This window comes from Pongo abelii, chromosome 1 (genome assembly GCF_028885655.2).
Source record: "Pongo abelii isolate AG06213 chromosome 1, NHGRI_mPonAbe1-v2.0_pri, whole genome shotgun sequence".
Lineage (NCBI taxonomy): Eukaryota > Metazoa > Chordata > Mammalia > Primates > Hominidae > Pongo > Pongo abelii.
In genome coordinates this window covers 221,758,037-221,781,000 of record NC_071985.2, presented here as the reverse complement: position 1 = coordinate 221,781,000, position 22,964 = coordinate 221,758,037, and the positions used below count along the sequence as shown (strand labels likewise).

The 22,964-nt window shown below is 42.6% G+C and overlaps 1 protein-coding gene across 5 annotated transcripts in view; it reads left to right on the top strand.

Moving 5' to 3' along the window:
• VPS13D (vacuolar protein sorting 13 homolog D) overlaps positions 1–22,964 on the top strand; it is a 282,625-nt gene that overhangs the window by 204,387 nt on the left and 55,274 nt on the right. For all 5 annotated transcript variants that reach the window (XM_024252889.2, XM_024252903.2, XM_024252907.3 and 2 more), the window contains one exon: positions 21,559–21,691. In XM_024252889.2, coding sequence (XP_024108657.2) covers positions 21,559–21,691 — 133 coding nt within the window. The remainder of the gene's footprint in view (positions 1–21,558; positions 21,692–22,964) is intronic.

Sequence of the window (22,964 nt, the reverse complement as noted above, 5' to 3'; positions counted from 1 at the left end):
ATCTTGAAAATACTCAGTAGTCCTAGCATACAACTGGATTTTAGTTACACCTACTTAAGGAAAAAAGCTCATTTGAAAGTGTTTGATTTTCCTGTACTTTCGTTTGTTTATTTAGCCTGTGTATTCCCCCCACCCCCAGTAAGCAACAAACTAACTTATTTATAGGCCTAAGGTATGTTTAAATCTGTGGTATTTTCTTAATCAGCCTGATAATGATACATTTTTGAAAGCAGTTTTATTCACACATAAACCTAAGCCTTTATTATATTATTCTGATACATTCCACATAAGCTTGTCTATGTGCAAAGAAACATTTAGATTAATCTTGTACTACATGGTAACAATCCTAGGAAATTCCAGTCAAAAGCCAACAACCTGTTTCCTTCATTCTGGACTGTTGGTGGGTTTGTCTTTGTCTGTGGTCTGATAAGGAGTAACAACAATGTTAATTTTGTATTTCCTTGGCATTTGTCTCACATAATCTTTTGTCAAAGTTGACCAGGAGGCTTGTCAGGCTTGCCATGCAGTTTATGAAATAAATAGTTACAGTGGAGTAGTTAACTTAGCCCTGTGGAATATGTTAGTGTATCCTTACCATAAGTGTTTAAAATGTTAATTACATTTATCTTTATTTCTCAGCATTGCTATACAGAAAACATGGGATAGACACTGATACTGATTGCCCAGTTGAAATAAGTTTTGAATTTAAACTAGTAGTTGAATGGATAGCTTTAAAAATGGTACTAATATTTTGGGAGACTGAAGTGAGCAGATTGCTTGAACTCAGGAGTTCGAGACCAGCCTGGGCAACATGACAAAAAAAAAATGTCTACAAAAAATACAAAAATTAGCTGGGCGTGGTGGCACCTGCCTGTAGTCACACCTACATGGGAGGCTGAGGTGGGAGGATCACCCGAACCTAGGAAGTTGAGGCTGCAGTGAGCTGTGTTTGCACCATCGCATTCCAGCCTGGGTGACAGAGCAGGACCCTGTCTCAACAACAACAACAAAAAGACACTCATATTTATTGACTGCTTCACTATGTGCCAGGTACTGTTCTGAGTCTTCATACAAATTGATTTGTTTAATCCTCATAACGACCCTGTGGAATGCTAGTTTGTAAATGAGGATACTGAGGTTCAGAGAAATTAAGTAATTTGCCCAAGGTTACAAGGAGAGCCAGGCTAAGAACCGAGATTCTCTGATTTAGAGCCCGTCCTCTTAGTACCAGTGCAAAAGCAGCACTCTATCTAGTAGGCTTCATTCTCGAACCTCTCTGCAATATCATATTTGCAGGGATTAACCATGTAAGGCTGTATTATCAAGGGGATACAGAGAATTTGAGTCACAGTTTAAAGTCATTTCCTGTGCTACCCTCTGTTGTATAATGAGCTCTTTTGTAGATGCTATACCATCCAGGCCAAAGTGTGTGGCTGAAACCAGGAAATTGTTCTAACCCTGTCTGAGACACTTAGTGAAGGAGTTTTGACTTTGCTGTAACTCCACACATCGAGCTGACTATAGATTTATGTGCAAAAAGCATAACCTCATGTTAACAGGTCTATTTATTGTGTCTCTAGAGCAAGTTCACAACTATATATGGACAACTAGAAATGCCAGGCTCTGTGCTAGGCACAGGGGATACAGACATAAACAAAACAAAGCCCTCTCCCCTTGGGGTCACCATCCAGCAGGGGAGGAGGACTTGCAGTCACACACATGTGGGAAAGTGTTCCAGGTTTGAGTTTGGCGTCTGTGCGGGTTCCCGTGGGGGGTCTCAGGAAGGGGTGGACCCTTCTACCCAGGACAAGGAAGGTCTGCACAGGGGAAGGCATGCCGGTACCCAGTCCTGAAGTCCAAGGAGATGCTTGCCATGAGGACAAGAGACAGGTGGGGACAGGAAGAGGCACACAGGGAGCAGTCCCAGCAGGAGGAAGCTTGGGGTGTGCAGCAGCAGGACTGGGGAGAGGTCAGTGGAGCTTAGCAGGTGGGCCTCTGGAATGAGGAGCTGGCCTAGTGGGGAAAGACTGGCTCATTGTACATCCCTTTGTTTTCCCTTGTTTCGCCCCCACCCACCACGTGAATTTAAAGGGGAAGAGACTTAACTGAATGTTTCACTTTTTGAGCCTGGTATTTGTTGTTTGTCATGATTTGACCATAATGTGCATATATACAATGTTAACTATTATTTTTTTGCAAGTTTTTTTTGTTTGTTTGTTTTTATTTTTGAAACAGAGGTTTGCTCTTGTTGCCCAGGCTGGAGTGCAATGGCGTGATCTCGGCTCACCGCAACCTCCGCCTCTCAGGTTCAAGCAATTGTCCTGCCTCTGCCTCCTGAGTAGCTGGGATTACAGGCATGCACCACCACGCCTGGCTAATTTTGTATTTTTGGTAGAGACAGGGTTTCTCCATGTTGGTCAGGCTGGTCTCGAACTCCTGACCTCAGGTGATCCGCCCACCTCAGCCTCCCAAAGTGCTGGGATTACAAGCGTGAGCCACCGCTCCTGGCCTTTGCAAGTATTTTTATGTGGGTAAAACAGTTATACCTTTCACTGAGTGGGCCCAAACAAAAACAACAGCCTGTCACACCCTGTGTGTGTGTGTGTGGCGGGGGAAGGGGGGTACCCAAAAACCCTGACTCACTTTTTATATAATTAGAGCTAAAACCAAACCGAGTCATGGCTTGTTTGCAGTAGGTAGATTGCAGAGTTACCAAATTGTTCTTTCTGGCCAGAGTGACTCAGTCTAGTACAAAGTCATGAACTGCCTCCGGCATTTCTCATTAACCTAATATCTCCATCTAGAGTAGAAATTTACCCTCCCTAAAGCCCAGAGGAAACAAACTAAGGGTCCTTGTGAAGGAAAAGGCCTTTAGACCCCAAAACAACTGACTAGAAAGGCAGGACGAAAGGAGGGAGGGGGGCATTCTTTGTGCTTTCCTGTACAATTTGGAGCTCAACAGATGAAGTGTTTGCCATTGATCCCCAAACCACATTTTGGGAAACTAACTTATCTGATCCCATTTGACTGGCCATTCAACTGTTCCACCATTTTCTTTACACAAAGCTAAACTAGATTGAGCTAAATTTGAGAGGGAAGAGCACATTACATATGGGAATGTGGTTCATGGTTTTCTAACCCAACCCTCCCCTGCCCCATCCATTCCAATGAGTAGATTTTTCTCTGGAAATCCATCCTTCCTTTTTCCATTCAAGGCAACTAACAGTATCCAATTTTTGTTTCGTAATTTTAGTTTTCCATGTATAGACTAAAAGTGGATGTTTATCTTGAGGCAGGAATGGCTGTTTTTCTGCAATTGTTTAGACTAAGGCTAGGTAGATTTCCTGTGGACTTCTTGGAACCTTTGAGCCCTAATGTTTTCCCTGCACTCAAAAATTACGGTGCTGGATGGCATCTTTCCAGCTGTTGGGATGGGAGACAGGCAGGGCCCTTTGACTCCTAAAACAGAACTTAGGTTGAGCTGGTTGGCAAATGTGGCAAAGAAAGGGTTCCCTGAGCAAAACCTGGGAAAATATCAGTCTGGATGGACTCTCCCAGCCCTGGCTTTCTTAGCACACCTTGAGGTGTGTTCCATAGCTGTCTCCCCACCCCCATCCCCTAAAACTTGAGCATTTGAAGCTCATCACTTATGTCCTGAACTCAGTAAACTGAGTCTCCGTTATAGGACTTAGAGAAATTTTCTTATACTGTGGACTGAATGTGTCCCCCCAGAATTCATATATTGAAATTCTAACCCCCAAGGTGATGGTGTCAGGAGGTGGGGTCATTAGGGGTGATTAGGTCATGGAATTAGTGCCCTTATCAAAGAGACCCCAGAGAGCTAGCCCACCCTTCTACCATGTGAGGTTACAGTGAAAAGATGGCCGTCTAGGAAGCAGGCCCTCATCAGACATTGAATCAGACACTGAATCTGCTGTCACCTTGATCTTGGACTTCCCATCCTCCAGAACTGTGAGAAACAAATTGCTGCTGTTCATAAGCCACCCAGTTAATGGTATTTTGTTGTAGCAGCATGAACACACTGAGACAGCACATAACACAGAATGCTGTTTCTTTACAATTTTCTTGAGTTTTTACCATGTGGTTTACTTATCTTTTTCACTGATCCTTCCCTGTTCAGTGGGGAAACACAGATCAGCACCCAGCCCTTGCCGACCACATGAAACCTAAGATCTCACGTCCTCCTCGCTGGCGAAAGAAGAATTAGATAATGAGAGGTGTTCTGGTTTCGGGAGAAAGTTAACCAGTGTTGGGATGCTTGCACATTAGAGCTAGCTGCTCTGAGTCAGAACTGAAATTTTGAGATGTAAAGAAGAACTAATATTTGATCCTCTCCTGTGTGCCAGGCATAGTGCTAGCCACTTCATAGCTTTTTGGCTATTCTTCTCCATCTCCTTTCTGCCAGTTGCTCAAATACTTTGGAGTCATCCTTGGCTCCTTTCTGTCATGCTGCATGTCCAGTCCCTCAGCAGATCCCGAATCTGAACATATCCCTTCCGCGCCTACCTTCTAGTCCTCGTTCATCTTTGGCCTGGTTTTTATTGTAGTACACTTCTCCTTCCACCCTTACTTCCTACTACTGACATTGAACCTCAATACAACAACTAGAGTGATCCTGTCAACACATAACTCAGATTTGGTCACCCAACCCCTCCAGAGGCTTCACGTTTCACTCCACGTAGAAAATTCCAGCTTGTGCAGCCTCATGAAGCCCACGAGGTCAGCCTCCCGCAGGCCTTTTCTGACCTGGTGCCTCACTGTCTCACCACCCTCCACCCCTCACCAGCTCCTGCCACACTGTTCTCCTCGCTGCTGCTCAACCCTCTGCCTTCAAACGTCCACTCCAGGGTCTCTGCACTCAGTGTTCTCTTCCTGGAATGTTCTATGGCCACATGGTTTTCATCTACATTTTCTTTATCCAAATGTCACTTTCTCAGGGAGGCCCTTCCTGACATCCCCTCCCCCATCTAAAATTGCAGCCCACTCCAGCTATACCTCTTCTCCTCCTCCCCTCTTGTTTTTCTACCTTTGTTACTGCTTTTATTTTACTTCTTTATACTATCTATTTTCTGTACAGCTATGAGTACAACTGAAATGTAACATGAATTTTCATACAACATACGAATTTTGGAGGGACACACTCAGTCCATAGTATATGTAAATCTCATGAGGGCTGAAAGTTTTGTCTGTTTTGTTCACTGCTACATCCCCAGCCCTTAGAACAGTGCCTGGCAAATAGTGCTAAGTAAGTTTTTATTGATAGGAGGGAAGAAAGGGAAGAAGGAAGGAACAGACAGACCCTTGGGGTTAGGCATTATCTCAATTTATAGATGAAGACACTGAGGCTCTGAGAAGTTTCCCAAGATCACGCAGCCAATAAGTGAAACCACTTTGGGGTTACACATTTGAACCCTAATGTGTGACCCCAAAGCTTTTCTGATTTCTACTTTACTGTGCTGTTTTCCTATGGATGCCTCACCCTTATATATGTCTGCAGTGAATATTGGCTCTATGAATTTGTATGCACATTTGTAGTGATATGAACACATTCAAATGTTTTAAAGGGAATACTGCATCAGAATCTCTTAGCTCCCTAGATGCTGCCTGTTGGATACTCCACTAAGCTTTCTACAGCACAGCCCAAGAACAAGTGATGCCTGGGCTCCTCCGAGAGAGAGAGGTGCTGAGAAATCTGTAAGCAACCGTCACTAAATATGTTTGCCATATTTCCAGTTACATCCAGGCTTTTCGGTATTGAGGGACATCATTTTGTGTTTTGATTCCTGGCCTATTTACTATCAGTATATGCTATGGGGGTTTTCAGTGAATGAAAAATAAGAGGTGGTGACAGCAATAAGTGTAGAACACTCTTAAAAGATGTGGCTGTAGAGGGAAGAGCAGGGCTGGAGCAGCAGCTTGAATGGGAGGGAAAGCTAAAGGCAGGCGTTTTTAAGGTTGTGTAGATTAAGAGGAAGAGGCTGCAAAGATTGAAGAGATGAGAAAAGAGATGATTGACAGAGCAGTAGTAATACGCAGGACAGGGTCTTACAAGAGCACAGAAGAAGGGTTTGAATTCTTAGAAGAGTCAGTCTATTTATGCAATTTAAAGTGAAGGGAGGAGGCCAGGCGCGGTGGCTCACACCTGTAATCCCAGCACTTTGGGGGACTGAGGTGGGTGGATCACTTGAGGCCAGGAGTTGGAGCCCAGCCTGGCCAACGTGGCAAAACCTCATCTCTACTAAAAATACAAAAATTAGCTGGACGTGGTGGTGGACGCCTGTAATCCCAGCTACTTGGGAGGCTGAGGCATGAGAATCACTTGAGTCTGGGAGGTGGAGGTTGCAGTGAGCTGAGGTTGTGCCACTACACTCCAGCCTGGGTGACAGAGCGAGACTCTGCCTCAAAAAAAAAAAAATAAAATAATAAAATTAAAAAATAAAATGAAGGGAGGAAAAGATTTTTTTTTTCTTTCGAGATGGAGTTTCACTCTTGTCACCCAGGGTGGAGTGCAATGGTGCGATCTCAGCTCACTGCAACCTCCGCCTCCTGGGTTCAAGCAACTCTCCTGCCTCAGCCTCCCGAGTAGCTGGGACTACAGGTGTGCGCCACCACGCCCGGCTAATTTTTGTGATTTTAGTAGAGACGGGGTTTCACCATGTTGACCAGGCTGATCTCAAACTCCTGACCTGAGGTGATCTGCCCATCTCAGCCTCCCAGGGTGCTGGGATTACAGGCGTGAGCAACTGTGCCCAACCAAGATTTGTTTTTCATAGTGAAATAAATGGAATCTGTCATTTGTATGAAATGGGGACGGAGTTGAAAAGGAATACAAAGCAAATCTCTATTGCACTCAAACCGTGTTTCAGGCACTGTCCAGGGCAGGGCGCAGGGTACAAAGATGACCAGGGTGGCCTCCTGTCATGAGAGCATGGACGCCAGCTTTTCAGCATTGCATGCAGCACCCCAACCAGCCTTGTGAAGAAAAGAGATATGAACAAATGGTCACACAACAGTCGGATACCCACACTCAGAAAGCCACACGCAGAGGCAGCACAGTCAGTAGAAGCAGTGGTTTGTGTGCATGGACAGGCATTCCTGAGGGCCAGGTCGAAGTTGAGAAGTCACAGATTTGAAGGGTTCCTGCTGATGGCAGGAACGATAAAAGTAGTAGCTGATGTTGGCATGACTCCGTGATGAACTGTTCCCCCACCTTCCTGCTGGATATTTCCATCTGGAGTTGCAAAGTTCTTCCTTCTTCAATCCAAACCAATACCTTTCATCTGTTGTTTTCTGGTTAAGCGATAGCAGTCATTTGCAAGATATCATTGGTCATCTAAAGTCTATGTGGAAGGAATTAACTGAAATTCATTACTTGATCAGAGAGTATTTTTTGGTCCCATCTTTATTTTGCTTCTTTTTCTTTTTTTCTTGCTTCCCAGGCAATGCATAGTCCTTATACCACTTAATCTCTATTTGCCTTCTCCTATCTTTTTTGCTGTTATTGTCATGTATTTTAGTTCTACTTATATTATGCTTAACCCTCACAAAACATGATTTTTTTTAGCTTAAATAATTGATATTCATTTAGATCTCTACACATATTTATCCTGTATATTGGTACTTTCTGAGTTTAATTTTAGTAAGCTGTGTCCTTAAACTTTTTAGAGTCAGATGTCTAAAACAACACTATCCGATAGAAATTCTCTTGTCAGATTAAAAAAGTAGAAACAAGTGAACTTATTTTTAATGTTTTGATTTAACTCATTATGTTTCAAATATTATTTCAATATGTAATCAATATGTAAAAATTGATTTATATTTTTTCCCAGTCTTTGAATTTATTATATATTTTATACATTGTATAGCATATCTTAATCTGTAGTACTAATCACCTTCTAAGTGCTCTGTAGTGTGTCAACTTATTGGACAGTGTGGCTATAAACTAAGAGATGAAACTAAAGTTATGAGAAACAAACTTATATTGTGTGTTTCAAAAGAAGAGTTTCACGTCTCTGTGGCTAACTTGTTTGAATATACAAGTTATTATAATTCTCCGTTACTATTTAGTCAGCTTCTCAAAACTTTTGCTAAGTGTTTCCAAGATTTCCCTTACTTTTTTTTTTTTTCCTTTTCTCTGTAGACAGGGTCTCGCTTTGTCACCCAGGCTGGAGTGCAGTGGCATCATCACAGCTCACTGCAGCCTCTACCTCTCCTGGACTTAAGCCATCCTCCCACCTCAGCCTCCTGAGTAACTGAGACTACAGGTGCATGCCACCACACCCAGCTAATTTTTATAGAGATGGAGTCTTGCCATATTGTCCAGATTGGTCTTGAACTCTTGGGTTGAAGTCATCCTCTCACCTCGGCCTCCCAAAGTGCTGGGATTACAGGCATGAGCCACCATGCCCAGCCTAAGGTTTATTTCTTAAATTGAATTCTTCCTTTGGTAGCATGCTTAGAAAACAAATTCCATTACATTTTTTAAATTGCAGAAGAGTTGATCATTAGAGTATTGTGTAGTATATGTTCAGTTTAAAGAACGATGAAATGAAAACAAGGACCTAGCACTTAGCTTAGACAGTAGAATATACCAGTACTTTTTGAAGCCTTCCTGATCACATCTTCTTCCTTCACTTTATACCCTGAGGTGTTCACTGTCCTGAATATTGTTTTAATCAAATCTTTCTCTTCTATTTACAATTTTACCAAACATATATTTTTAATTCTGCCTGTTTTTAACTCACATATAAGTCATATTGAATATATTCTTTTGTGACCTTTTGTCACTGTGATATTTTTGAGATTCATGCATGTTGATATATGTAGCTGTAGTTCATTCATTGTCACTGCTGTATAGTATTCCATTGTAGGAATGTGCCACAGTTTATTTATTTTACTATTAGACATTTGGACTGTTCCAGTGTTTTTGCTGGCATGAACTGATGTTGTTACAAACATTCCTGTTCATGTTTCCTGGAACACATATAAAAGTCTCTCCATTATGGGAGTTACTTGATTAGAGAGTATTTTTTGGTCCCATCTTTATTTTGCTTCTTTTTCTTTTTTTCTTGCCTCCCAGGCAATGCATAGTCCTTATACCACTTGACCTCCATTTGCCTTTTCCTGCCTTTTTTGCTGTTGTTGTTGTCATGTATTTTAGTTCTACTTACATTATGCTTAACCCTCACAAAACATGATTTTTTTTTGGCTTAAATAATTGATATCCATTTAGATCTCTACACATATTTATCCTGTCCGCGTCTTTTATTCTTTTCTTTGCCTATCCATGCCTCCATCTGGGCCCTTTTCCTTCTGCTAAAGAACTTCCTTTTGTGGCTCTTATGGCAATGAATTATCTCAGATTTGTTTTCCTTTTTTTTTTTTTCTTGAGACAGTCTCGCTCTGTTGGCCAGGCTGGAGTACAATGGCACAATCTCGGCTCACTGCAACCTCCACCTCCTGGATTCAAACAATTCTCCCACCTCAGCCCCCTGAGTAGCTGGGATTACAGGCATCCGCCATCATGCCCAGCTAACTTGTATATTTTTTTAGAGACGGGGTTTCACCATGTTGGCCAGGCTGGTCTTGAACTCCTGACCTCAGGTGATCCGCCCGCCCGTCCCAAAGTGCTGGGATTACAGGTGTGAGCCACTGTGTCCAGCTTCAGAAAACATCTTTCTTTCACCTATATTTTTGAAAGACATTTTTACTGTGTTTATTCTTTCAGTCTTTTGTGATATCATCCCATTGTTGTTCCATCCATTTCTCTTGAAACAGCTTTCAGTATTATTGTTCATCCTTCAAAGGTAATGTGTCCTTTTTTTTTCTTTGACAACTTTAAGATTTACTCTTTGTTTTTAGTTTCTATTAATAATATGCCTCGATGTGATTCTCAGGCTTGGGATTTGTAGAACTTCTTGAATTTGTAGTGAAGTCTTTGGACAATTTTGGGAAACTCTTGGCCAGCGTCACTTTAAAATATTGTTTCTGCCCCCTTTTTCTTTCTTTCTTTCTTTTCCGTCTGTGACTCCAGTTATGCAGAATTTGGACCTTTTTTACTATGTCACTTACACCTCTCATTCTCTTTTCTGTATTTTCACCCCCTTGGTTTTTCTTCATGTTTCATCTGGATATTTTTTACTGCCTCATTTTCTAGTTTGCTAATCCTGTCAACTCTGCTGTTTCACCATTTACTAAAATCTTAATGTTAGTTTTCTGGTAAAACTCTCTATCTTATTTTTCTTCTGAAGATAGTAATCATACTATACCAGTGATTAATCTTGTCTTTTTTTTCTTAGTCTTCAGTCATTTAGTCCTGTTTTCTTACATATCTGGAAATTTTAATTGAATGCCTGACATTGTATAAGAAAGATTTTAGAGGTTCTGGCCAATATTATTTTTCTCCAGAGAGGAGTTAAACTTCTTCTTTCCTTCTCCCTCAGATACCCAGTTTTTAAATTTTCCCCCATGCATACCTCCCCTGCATTTTTAACCTTTTATTTGCGGCAAGGGGTAAATATTAGCAGGAGTTTCCCAGAGGGACTTGTGTTTTCGAAAGGATCAAAGCCTGATGCTTAAAGGGAAGAGTCTAGACAAAGGATTCTGTTTCTTGGGATGGACAATAGAAAGATGAGGTCTGAGACAGTGTGTGTGAGGTGGAAAGTAATCAGCTTCAACCCCTGGAATCACAACAGAGGACTTAAAGGAAACTGAGTCCTGAAGAATCCGTTCTGCTTAAGCAGGAAAGTCGGTGGATCTTTTTTATAAACAAGGGTTAATTAGTTCTCTTCTAAGTAAAAAGTATATTGAACCAGATCTCTCATTTTCATATCCTTCTAGTCGTTGAAGGTTTTCTCTTAAAATCAACAAAAGGCATCGGGATAGGCGTGTAGCCACCTTTGGAAGGGGCAGATGTTGAGTTAAGTGGATTCTGTTCTCTTCCATAGTCCAGGACTTTTCAGACCTGAAATCAGTTAACCTGGAGATGACTAATTCAGGCTCAAGACACCAGATCTGCTGGAAGTAGACGGGTGTGAATTTTTAATGTCCTTTCCCAGGTCACCCTTTGTGGATTGAGAGATAGCAAAGGTTGGAATGCCGACTGAAAGGCCATTGAGGAATCCAAGGGACATCCTAGGCAAATCCTAGGCAAAGACCAGAGGTTTCTGAGGAACTGTTGGGAAGTAGCTAAGCTGCAAGTTTATTTCTATTTTAGCCCATCTGAAAAAAAATGGGAACATTTGAGTTCATTTTTAAAAGAACCTTCTTTGGACCTTTCATTTGAGCCTGGGATCAAGCCAGTTTTCTAAAGAAATGAGACAGGACTTAATTTAAGTACCTTAGATTTGAACTACCTCCCATTCCCATTCTACCTCCTCCGCAAAAGACAGGTTCAACTTCTTTGTTCTCCCAGATGCTAAAGACCAGTTCCCAATTGGTGGTCTTACCCAGATACATGAAACTTGTGTATAAATAACTTCCCTGGGCATTGCTAGAAGTGAAGTATCAGCTTTGCATATGTAGCTTTCCCAAAATGCAGGTCTATCCTACCCACCACCATGAAAAGTTAGTTGTTAGAAACAATAGCTTAGTTTCCACTGTGAATGGTGTATGGTGTATTACTCTTAGATGGGTCAGGGGTATTTTGAATAGCAGAAGACTGGCAAAGATCAGCTGGACATGGTGGCTCACACCTGTAATCCCAGCACTTTGGGAGGCCAAGGCGGGCGGATCACGAGGTCAGGACTTTGAGACCAGCCTGGCCAGCGTGATGTGAAACCCCATCTGTACTAAAAATACAAAAATTAGCCAGGCATGGTGTCGCGTGCCTGTAATCCCAGTCACTCAGGAGGCTGAGGCAGGAGAATTGCTTGACCCCAGGAGGCGGAGGTTGCAGTGAGCCAAGATCATGCCACTGCACTCCAGCCTGGGTGACAGATCAAGACTCCCTCTCAAAAAAGAAAAAAAAAATGAACAATGGCAAAGCTCAAGAGGAATGAAGATTGAACCAGATGAACTTTCAAAATCTTCCTTTTTTACCCTAGGAGCATGGTTGGTTTTGCCTGCTTTCTCTCCATAAGTCCTCTTTCTCTCCGTAGTCCTCTTTCTCTCCATATCCCCCTATATTTGTATCTCCATATATGTCCATTACTGGTACATGAAACAGGCCTTTCCAGAGCAGTAGCTTCTTTTGGAGTTAGTTTGCTTGACCAGACCAGCTCTAACTAAGCAAATGTTTTAGCTTTGGTGCTCTACCTCCTTCAGGAAATCATTCTCCTGTAAGAAGCTGGGGTGGAAGAGGAGACCTCTCCTCCATAGGCAGCACCTCTTGAAATCACTGGTCCCAATCTCCACCCCAGTCTGGCCTCCATCTTTCTTCCTAGTATAAATGGTACATACTAGTAATGTAAGCTGGTGTGGTGTGACGTGATCCACATAACGGACATGTACCAAGCCTCCTATTTCTTTGGGGCCTATTTCAGATTGTCAGAGTAGTAGCTTCGGGAAAAGAAGTAGATTCTAGGCCACGTGGCCTCCGGAAAGGTCTGGGTGATGGAAGTGGGCCGGTGTCTGAGTTAGGGATATGGATCAAGAAAGAACACTGGAGCCTGACTCCTCTTTCTTGTCCAGATATTTGCATGTAATTTTTCAGAAATTTTTTAATATATTTTTGTGAGCTGCCTTCCTTTGTCAGTTCTGCTGCTTGGGAGAAAAAAGAGATATGCCTGATGTTTCTGTGTAACTTTCACTGGCATTTAGGAGGGAATTTTTCTATGAAGACAATAGCAAAAGTCATGGTTGGGTTACCTCTCTAGGTTATAGATACTTAGCAGACTTTTGCTGGAAATGCTCATAATCTTTCCAGCTTTATCTGTAAAATGAGCATAATAATACTACCTCACAGGATTGTTGTGAGGATTAAGCTAGTTAAATATTTCATTGATGAGAGGCCCCAAAGACAGTGGCTGGCACATTGTTGGCTGATGCTTATGATTCCAGAAGTTCCACTGTGGTCTTCAGTACTTGGAAGTTTGCCCTTACCTACTCTGCTACACACTCATCTAAAACTTAATTTATTTAAAGAAATAGTTGGGAATGGATTTCTTTCTAAAAACCTCAAAAAACTTATTCCAAACCCTTGAAACCTATTTTACTTTTGCCACAAGAAGCTCAGCTTATACTGGTGCCCAGCATCTATGATTATTTTCTCTGACATCACCAACCTCCTTTTTTCTAAGCCTTTGGCATTAAAGTGAATATATTTATTATTTGAAATAAATACAAAGTACTTTGTAAGAATGGAGGTCTTGTGACTAGGAAGGAGATCATCTTGAGCTTCTTTTCTGTTGAGGAATGTTCGGTTTCATTTCTAAAGTTGTGTATTTTGCGATTTTAATTGACATATTGATGCTTTCCTTTGTTCCAGAATGGGCATGAGGTGATTTCCATAGTTTAGGATGAGACATGCAGGATTCAGTGGGGGAGAAAGAGGAGGGTGCCGGAGAGCACTCATTGGAAGAAAGGACAGGATTTCCAGTAATAACCCTTTGATTTGTGTTTTTTTCCAAGTGCTTTTGTAACCAAGGTCTCCGTGGGTAACTCCATGGGTGGTGTTCTCCCTGTTTTGTAGATGAAGACACTGATCCTAAGGAGAGTGTGTCTTTTGCTTATGTTCACCCAGCTGATACTAATGACAGAGTTGGCATCAGGACTCTGCTTTTGAAAGCCTGTGTGCTTTCTTGGAGTTGAAATAAGTTATCTGCCAAATCAGGCTTTATGGTGTGACCACCATAGAGGGAATTTTTTTCCTGCGTTATAATCTGTCTCCTGGTTCAGTACTGAGGCACAAGCTATTTATGCATTTTGAAAAACCTTGTTAGGATGGCAAAACTGGAGCTCTCATGGGGTGGGAAGGCATATTCCCCATGGCCAGTACTAACTGTATGGAAACCTATCTTCAGGCTTCCCTCTGCACGCTTCATGGGGTTTTCAGTAACGGACAAGTAGGGGCCTGGCATTTTCAACATGAGCATGCACCCCTTCTGCCAAAAAGTCCTACACTGGGTCCTAGCTGATGAAGAGCTGAAAGGCAGGACACAATTCCGTCCACAGCTGGGCTTCAGGATTCATCCGTCCTTCATAGTTCTTTATAATCAATGTGGAAAAACTATAGGGAAAATAGGATTTGACTAAGCCCTGACTTCTCTATGTTGAAGATCAGTTGTCTTGATTCTACCTGTGTACATCCTGCTTATTTCTGCGATTTTTACTTTATAGCATACTCCACCAATCCTTTTTAAGGAAAAAGCAAAATCCTATTATGGGAATGCTTCAAACCACTCTGAGCTTCCAGATTAATCTGAAACAGCATCTGAGTTCACAACTGGGTCAGAGTTGCAGAATAGCAAGAGAAACTTGCCAGTTCAGCAGGCGTGTGTCTTGGGTTAGTTAAGACAGCAGGACAGTCCTGAGGCCTGACTTCCTTGCATGTGTTTCAACCTTGTGTGCTGAGATAATTCTGGGTGGCTTTAGATAACTTTGTTTCTTAACTGAAAAAGGAGTGTCTGTTGCCTGATAAGTGTTTATCCGTGAAATAGCAACATGGTGTGCATCTTAGGGTAGGAGGGCTTTTAGATCTCCAGAGACCAGGAAAAAAAAAAAGCAAGGTCATTGGCTTAGGCATATTACTGGAATTAGGATGTCAGTCCCAACTTTAAAATGCCTCTATTGTTTTTATTCATGGTCTCCTTTCTGGATTCCTCCCCTTCTTTTCTCTTTGCCTTAAGGGCTATACATAATCCATAACCAAGTAGAACTGAAAGCAGACAAACGCACTCCTCTTCTAGTGGATAGAAATCTGCAATCCAGAAATGCTTCCTTCTTGCCAAACCTCAACTTGTTCCGTGCCTTTTTTTTTTTTTTTTTTTTTTAATGCCTCTTCCCAGCCTCCCCACCCCTTCGTGATTTGGCTGAGTGAGGACTAGCTGTTTGGTTTGCCTTTTATCAACAATAGATATTCACTGCTTTTCAGGTCACATTTTCCTTTAACTCTTCTCTGTTTATGAGTATCACAAAAGGGTTCTTCAACATCAAGGCAAAACTCACACTCAGAATACTTTTTAACTGTGGATATTTTGACAGTATCAAACAGAAGTCAGTGGTGAAGACTTTCGTTTTGAAGTGACTTAGGTCTTACATGACTCAAAGGTGGTTTTCCTAGTAGTATACCAGCAGAGTTGAAAATGACTCTGAAGTTGAAAGTCCCATACTACTTCTAAGAAACTTGTAAAAAGTGTTGGCCAAATGCTACACCAAACATTTTGCAGTAATTATCCTCTTAACTCTTCAAAACTGTCCTTTGCAGGCCAGGCTCAGTGGCTTATGCCTGTAATCCTAGCACCTTGTGGGGCCGAGGCAGGCAGATCACCTGAAGCCAGGAGTTCAAGACCAACCTGGCCAACACGGTGAGACCCTGTCTCTACTAAAAATACAAAAATTAGCCAGGCGTGGTGGCACACAACTGTAATCCCTGCTACAGGAGGCTGAGGCATGAGAACCACGTGAACCCAGGAGGTGGAGGTTACAGTGAGCTGTGATCGCAGTACTGCACTCCAGCCTGGGTAACAGAGCGAGACTCAGCCAGCAAAAAAAAAAAAAAAAAAGAGCAATCCCTTACAGTAGAAAGTATGTGATTTTAGCAGGTGGATAAACTGAGGTTCAGAGAAATTAAGCCTCTTCCACCAGCATGCATGTTTGGTAACTGTCAGGGTAAGATTTGATTCCTTTGCTCCTGCTTGTTTGACTACATCATGGCAGCTCCCAAAAAGTTCATGGCAGCCTTACTTAGAGGCACAATAGATAGTTGGGTTTTCCAAATTTATGGGTTCAAACATAGCTTATTGCAGACAATGCTGATTAGAATTAGAGCTGTGCTGGTAGCTGAGGTTTGCAGCTGTACAACCTTGTATAGTCTCTGACTTGTGGTGGTTTAACTTAAGATTTTTTGACTTGACGATGACGCAAAAGCTATATTCATTCAGTAGAAACTGTACTACTAGATTTTGAGTTTTGATCTTCCTGGGCTGGTGACATGTGATCCGATTCTGTCACAGTGCTGGGCAGCAGCAGCCGCAGCTCCTAGTTAGCCACGTGATCAGGAAGAGGGAACAAATACTCTACAGTGGGCCCTGCTGCCAGATGACTTCGCCCAGCTGTCAGCTAATATAAGTGTTCTGGGCATGTTTAGATATGTTAGGTGTATGAAATTCATTTTTACTTACAGCCTTTTCAACTTAAAAATGGGCTTACCCGGACGTAATCCCATCATAAGTCAAGGAGCATTTGTACTTGGAAGAATATAAAACTTCTCCATCACACTACAGAGTCCTGCCACTTCTCTCTCTTTTCCTGTTGTATTTGGTTACCATCTTCCCTGGTGACAAGGAAGATACTGCCACCAGCAATTACTCAGTGAGGCAAAGATATTAAAGAGGAAATTTCCATTAGGTAAATAACTGTGAAAGAAGAACCCAAGAGAAGGGAGAGAAATTCAAGCCCCAGCTCCTGTTACACTGGCCAAATGCCTTTGGCACTCCATGCTTGCTGAAGATCATAAAAGGGTCAGGTAAACTGATCGGACAGAACAGAGGAACACAGTGTGAATTTTTTCCCTTGCCCCATTCCAGTGTCTACTTGAATTTCGGTTTTATAAAATCAGCCCTTCGGAGCCAGGCCCAAAACCCAGGCTAATTTGCAGTGTCTCCATTTGTGTAGACAATGACATTATTTTGGGAAGGGGGGTGTTGACAGAGTGTGTGTTAGCTATTCAGTAGAACTGGCATCTTGAAGTACTTCTGAGATTTTTACCCCCTTGCTGAAAATATTGCTTTATAGAAGTTAATGACTTTGGACTGTGGCCAGAATTCACAAGTATGGCATGTGTTGAAGTGAAAGGAAGGGGAAAATCATTGTCTTTGTGAGTATAACAGCAGATTTTCTGAAGGACATTTTGTTCCTTGGAACCTTTCATTTTAGCTAGAACAACATGCACTTGAAGCCTTAAGTATTTTGTGGACTTGAGATTGCTGCAAAATGAGGTAGGCAGACTTAAGTCTCCGTAAATGCTCCTTCTGGTGTTAAGGTATTATAACCAAAGAGTTACAAATTGTCTGCAGATTACCTTCCAGTTGCTAGTTGCTTTCCCAGTTGAGAAGCGTAGCACACCCTGGTGCTGTTATGCCCTGCTGCAGATAGCTTCCGCTTTGCTAGGGGGGATATGCCATGCCAGATGCTTTACCTGCACACTATCCCTGAATCCTCAAGACAGTCCTGCAGAATCCGATTATTCCCATTTTGCATATGAAGAAGTCAAAGTTTAGATAACATAATACTGTTTTTATTGAATGTCTCATATGTATCAGGCTCTGTGCTATGTGCCTTACATGTATTACCTAATCCTTACAGCATTTTTGTAGGGAATATTTGTATCCCCATTTTGAAAAGGAGGAAAACAGAGACCCGCAAAGGTTACTTGTCTGTGATCTCATAGCTGTTGGGTGTCACAGTCAAAATTCAAACTCAGGTGTGATTATCTTTCTATTATGCCACATCCATACTTCCCTACTGAGGTCTTGAAGGCAAGCGACAGAAACCACTTCTGATTTCTGATTCTCTGTCTCTAGCCTGCCATACAAGTAGGGCTTCTGCACATGTTGGATTTCTTGGTTGACTGGATGTGTAGTGGATTTGTACTTGCTCACATCGGGACTCATTTCTCCTTCGTCTGAATAATCTGGACCTCTACCTCCAGGCTTTACTTGTCACAAGACAGTGGGAAGATGGGGTCATGAAGGATGGCCTGGGCCAGTCACTCCCTACATGATGGTGTAGCTCTTTTGGGTATCTCTGCCCTGTTTTGATGACCATCTTCAAAGTCAAGGACCTGGGTAAAATAGTGCTTTCAAGCTTCAGAGAAGAGCAAGGCCAGAGGGCACCCATGATGAGCACCACTGGAATTCCCTCCCTCCACAGCCCACGTGTTTTCTGCTGTCTTTGAGGGAGAAATAACGGCTGGGCAGGACTTACCTTCCCACTGAGGTGGGGAATGGGGTAGAATTAAGGATGCCTAACTAAATGCCTCCATAGTAAAAGGAGGCCACATGCTTTATGGTAGTCTGGATTCAATACTCAGAGTGCAGTGAACTGGCCCAGGGCCCTGCCTTTACCACTGTATCCATCATCTGGCTGGCTTTGGTTTAGTTTCTGTAAAACGTCTTTCCCAGTAAAATCTGATTAACTACTTATCAATACAGGTTTGGTTGGATCATAGATTTCAACATCTACTCAAGTTTTCTGGGTTCTCAAAGCTGTATTTCTAGGGGTGAAGACTTTTGTAATGGTTGACTGTTAACAAGTGGCAAAGGACAAGTCCAGTTGGCTTGCACAAGCAATTTTTTATGGACAGAGAAACAGGAATTCAGACAGAAGTCCTACAGTAAGTTGAGATAGGTGTAGGTACCTTTCCATGGCAAAGGTCTTCATCTTACGGAAGAATCCAGCATTAGAGGGAAGAGTGATCTCTTAGGTCATCTCATCCCATCCTCCTTGGGTCAATACATTGGCTTTGTACAGAGAATACCCAGGACCCAGTTGGTGCTGGGGAGCTGAGGCTGCCACAGCAGACTTAGTTGGAAATTAAGCTTTTGGCATAGGCTCACTCATCAACTTTGGATATTAATTGATGGGAGTAGAAGAAGAGGGAGTGATATTGGGTATTCTGCCTAGATTATCCTCCCATATTCTCTTGGGGGGGGGGGCGTGTATTATGGGATTTTTAACTTCCTCCTAGTTAGCGGCCAGCAATAGGTAAAAAGCACTTTACCCAATCTGTCTTCCAAGAAAGAGAATGTAAGCTCTTACAAAGAATGTAAGAGCTTGAGAGAAACAGGAAAGACCTGAATAAGACCCTGAATTGGCTGCGGTGCTCCTGGGTCTCTTCAGGTGGAGATGTGTCCCCTGGAGACAAACAGGACATGGGCACACGTCACATAACTGTGGTTCTCACAGCGTCTGGGGCACCAGAGAGACACGTTTTTGTCCAGAACCTGAAGAACACTGGCAGCCTACATAATTCTAAACATAGCGGGGACTCTTACTGATTCTTTCCAAAACAAAGGCCACATCTCCTTTCTGTGTAGTTTGTGTCCTGGGTTCCTGCTGACTGTTTCGTGTATACGATTGTTACCTTCTCAAAGAGACTGTCAGTTCTTGAGGGCAGGGTTCAAGGCTGCTGTTTGTTTGTGTCTTCAGCAGTACCTAAATCTGTCCTGGGCTCAGAGGAAGTACTTAGTAAAGACATTCTACCTTGGGTTGTAGGTCACACAGTGCCAGAGCTGGAAAGGATTTTGGAAATCGTAGAGTCCAACACTCTAATTTTGTAAGTGGTACCACTCCAAAAACTTGCTTGGGAGGCTGGTGTTTATCTGCTGGAAAGAGAGGATTTTATTATGTTAAACTGTAGTGCAAATGACCATAATTCTAAACCTTCGACAGGCTTCCCTCAAACACTGCAAGCATGTTCCTCCTTGGACTAGTAGCAGAGTAATAAGAACAGTAAGAACGCTAACCAGATACCAGGCCCCCGAGCCATTGTCATGAATGCTTCCAGCCACATGACAAAGTAGGTACTCTCGCTATTCTCCAGATGCAGAGGAGGCTCAGAGGTAGGTGGCCTTGCTCAGGGTCATGTAGTTACCAGAATGGTCGAGGGAGGACTGAAGTTTGGTCAGATGCCCCAGCTTGTGGCCCTTCTCCTATACTGTGGTAACTCTCAGATGGGGTCTGTGACTGAAGCCACTCCTTAGTGATTCACGGTGCTAGCTTGGCAGCATTGTGTGGTGTTTCCAGTTGTCCTAAAGAAAGTTATTAATTCTCATTAACTTTAATTCTCTCATTAGACAGGCAGTGATATGGAAGGCAAGGCAGAAAGCAAACAAATAATGATAGGGGTTACATCTCCAGAAAGGTCAGGAATCACTGCCCTAGGTTGTAAAATATTTGGACTGAGTAAAAGGCATGAGTCTTCCCATAGCTTCTTCCAGGAACTGTTGCTTTACATGGAATTACTGCTGTGTTCACTAGTCCCTCTTCTGTGCCCAGAACTTACGTGTCACTTGTGTCAAGAATCCTCATAACTGAGGTTTCCAGGGCAGATCTGATCTGTGTAACATGCACCCTAACCCCCTTGCCAAAGGAGAATGAAATAGGCCCCTAGATGGCCACCCAGTTCCTGGGCCTTGCAGGCAGGCAGCTTGCCTTGAGGCTTTCCCCTGAGCCTTGTATCTAAGGAACATTCCTGTGAGTTTTCTAAGAGGTTAGTCCTGGGTCATTGGCACTTAAACCACTTGTTTTGGTAGATCCTTCCTGAGGAGGTTAATTATATATTTGATATCCTTCTCTTTTTATGACTGAATGATGAGGATAAGTACTCTGTGGTTTATTAACTGTCACTTTAAACCTTTTCAGATTGTCTTGTGACAAAACAGAGTTTTATGTCCTTTTTATCCCAGCTTTGATGGATGAGACAGCTTTTCTGGTTAAAGTATGCCAGGATAAATAAAATCTCTGAATTGTGGAAAGGGTGGGTTTGCATTTGAAATCATGAGTTCAAGTCTGCCACCTCCTATGAAAGGTGACCTAACCTGTTAATCTTTCCATCGATTTCGTTTTTGGCTTTTGACAAATGGAGCTTGGCACCTCATAGGTACTCAGTAATTATTGAATAAATGAAAGACAGCATTACTGGAGGGAGTTTGATGTCTCCAAATATTTGATACCAAACCCTAAAGCAACAATCTGACACATTTCCTGTTTTGAATTCCACTAATTCTTAGAGCAAAGAGCCTATGTTCTTACCATGATACAGTCCTGAAGCTCACTTTTCCTCCCTCAAGACTATTTTGTTATACCTCTGATTTTTTTCAGTAAATTTGGAGTAGTATTCTGGAAAGTGAATGTCATTAAAGATTTTTAGTAGTTGCTTTGCAAAGCCTAGTGTCCTCCATTGTATGCATCCCCCAATTTGTATGTGTCCAGTCCTTTTGAGAACCACTCACCTGGGGCAGACAGTATAGGTAACTGCATTTAAAATATTTAAATTTATTTATATTTAAATTATTGGCCAGGCACAGTGGCTCAGGCCTGTAATCCCAGAACTTTGGGAGGCCTAGATGGGCAGATCACTTGAGGTCAGGAGTTTGAGACTAGCCTGACCAACATGGTGAAACCCCATCTCTACTAAAAATACAAAAATTAGCCAGGTGTGACGGTACACACCTGTAATCTCAGCTACTCGGGAGCCTGAGGCAGGAGAATCACTTGAGCCTGGGAGGCGGAGGTTGTGTTGAGATAAGATCACACCACTACAGACCAGCATGGGCTTATCTAAATGTATTTAATTTAAATTTATTTAAAGTAATTCAAATAGTAAAAATAGTGCTAAGACTTTAAAACTCTTCTCCTGTTTTTAACTCCTTCTAGTTTGCTGGAACATTATCAGATGGCTTAGGGAAGACGATGGACAATCGGCATCAGTCAGAGCGGGAGTACATCAGGTACCACGCAGCCACAAGTGGTGAACACCTTGTAGCCGGCATCCATGGCCTGGCTCATGGTAAGTCATGGGTGACATCAGGCTCTGCTGCTGCTGGTCCTCAGAGGCGCCTTTGTATCAATCTGATTGCAGCTATGAAAAAAGAAAGCTGGGCTGGGCGTGGTGGCTCATGCTTGTAATCCCAGCATTTTGGGAGGCCTAGGAGAGCGGATCATGAGGTCAGGAGTTTGAGACTAGCCTGGCCAACACAGTGAAACCCCGCCTCTACTAAGAATACAAAAATTAGGCCAGGCACAGTGGCTCACTCCTGTAATCCCAGCACTTTGGGAGGTCGAGGCGGGTGGATCATTTGAGGTCAGGAGTTTGAGACCAGCCTGGCCAACATGGTGGAACCCCGTCTCTACCAAAAATACAAAAATTAGACAAAAATACGAAAATTGAACCCTGGAGGCAGAGGTTGCAATGAGCTGAGATTGTGCCACTGCACTCCAGCCTGGCAACAGAGCAAGACTCCATTTCCCAAAAAAAAAAAAAAGCTGACAACAGAGGAAATCCTGCGTTGGTGTACCTGATAGCCTTGCAAGCTCTCTTACTTTATCCTCCTTGCAGTTGAAATACGACAGCCGGTGAGAACTCCTCATTCGTTTTCTGAATGTTGTGCACATTGCAATTCCTTTTCGTTCTCTGGCTTCTGTTCCCAAAGTATCATAAGGTGTAATCAACCAGACCTGTTCTTAGAATTGTAGCTGCTACTTCTCTTAGAATTGTAACCTCTGCCTTCTCCTTACTGATCATTCCTTCCAAAGAAATTGAAATGGGGAATTTGTGGCCAGGTTTGTAGCCCAGGTGTTTTTTAGTTTTGCATAATATGCATTCACTAAAATTATAAATTTATCTGCCTAAGAGATGTTGGTGATGGCATGAATGCATTTGGTCTCTGAGTTTGAATTCTTTTAATGCTTTAATTCTGAGTCATTTGCCTTTTGTTGCATTTTTCTTAACGATTTCTTAGTACAACATCCAAGGCCCTTGGAACTATAAATCCAGCCAATTTTCCAACCACCATCCCTCAGCCATGCTGCACTTTGGCCACGCAGAGCTATGTACTGCTTCCCAGGTGTGCTTCCAAGTCCTTGCTCACACATGGTCCTTCTGCTCTCCCTCATCTGCCTCACTTCCTTGTCTATCAAAATCCTACTCAGCCTATAAGTCCCAACTCAATACATTTTCCCAGCTCGATTGTCTCTGTTAGAGTTAATGACAGAGCACAGTCTGGGTTGTGTATGTCACCAGCTGTGTACATCTGATAGATTGAGAATGTGAGGAAGGGAGA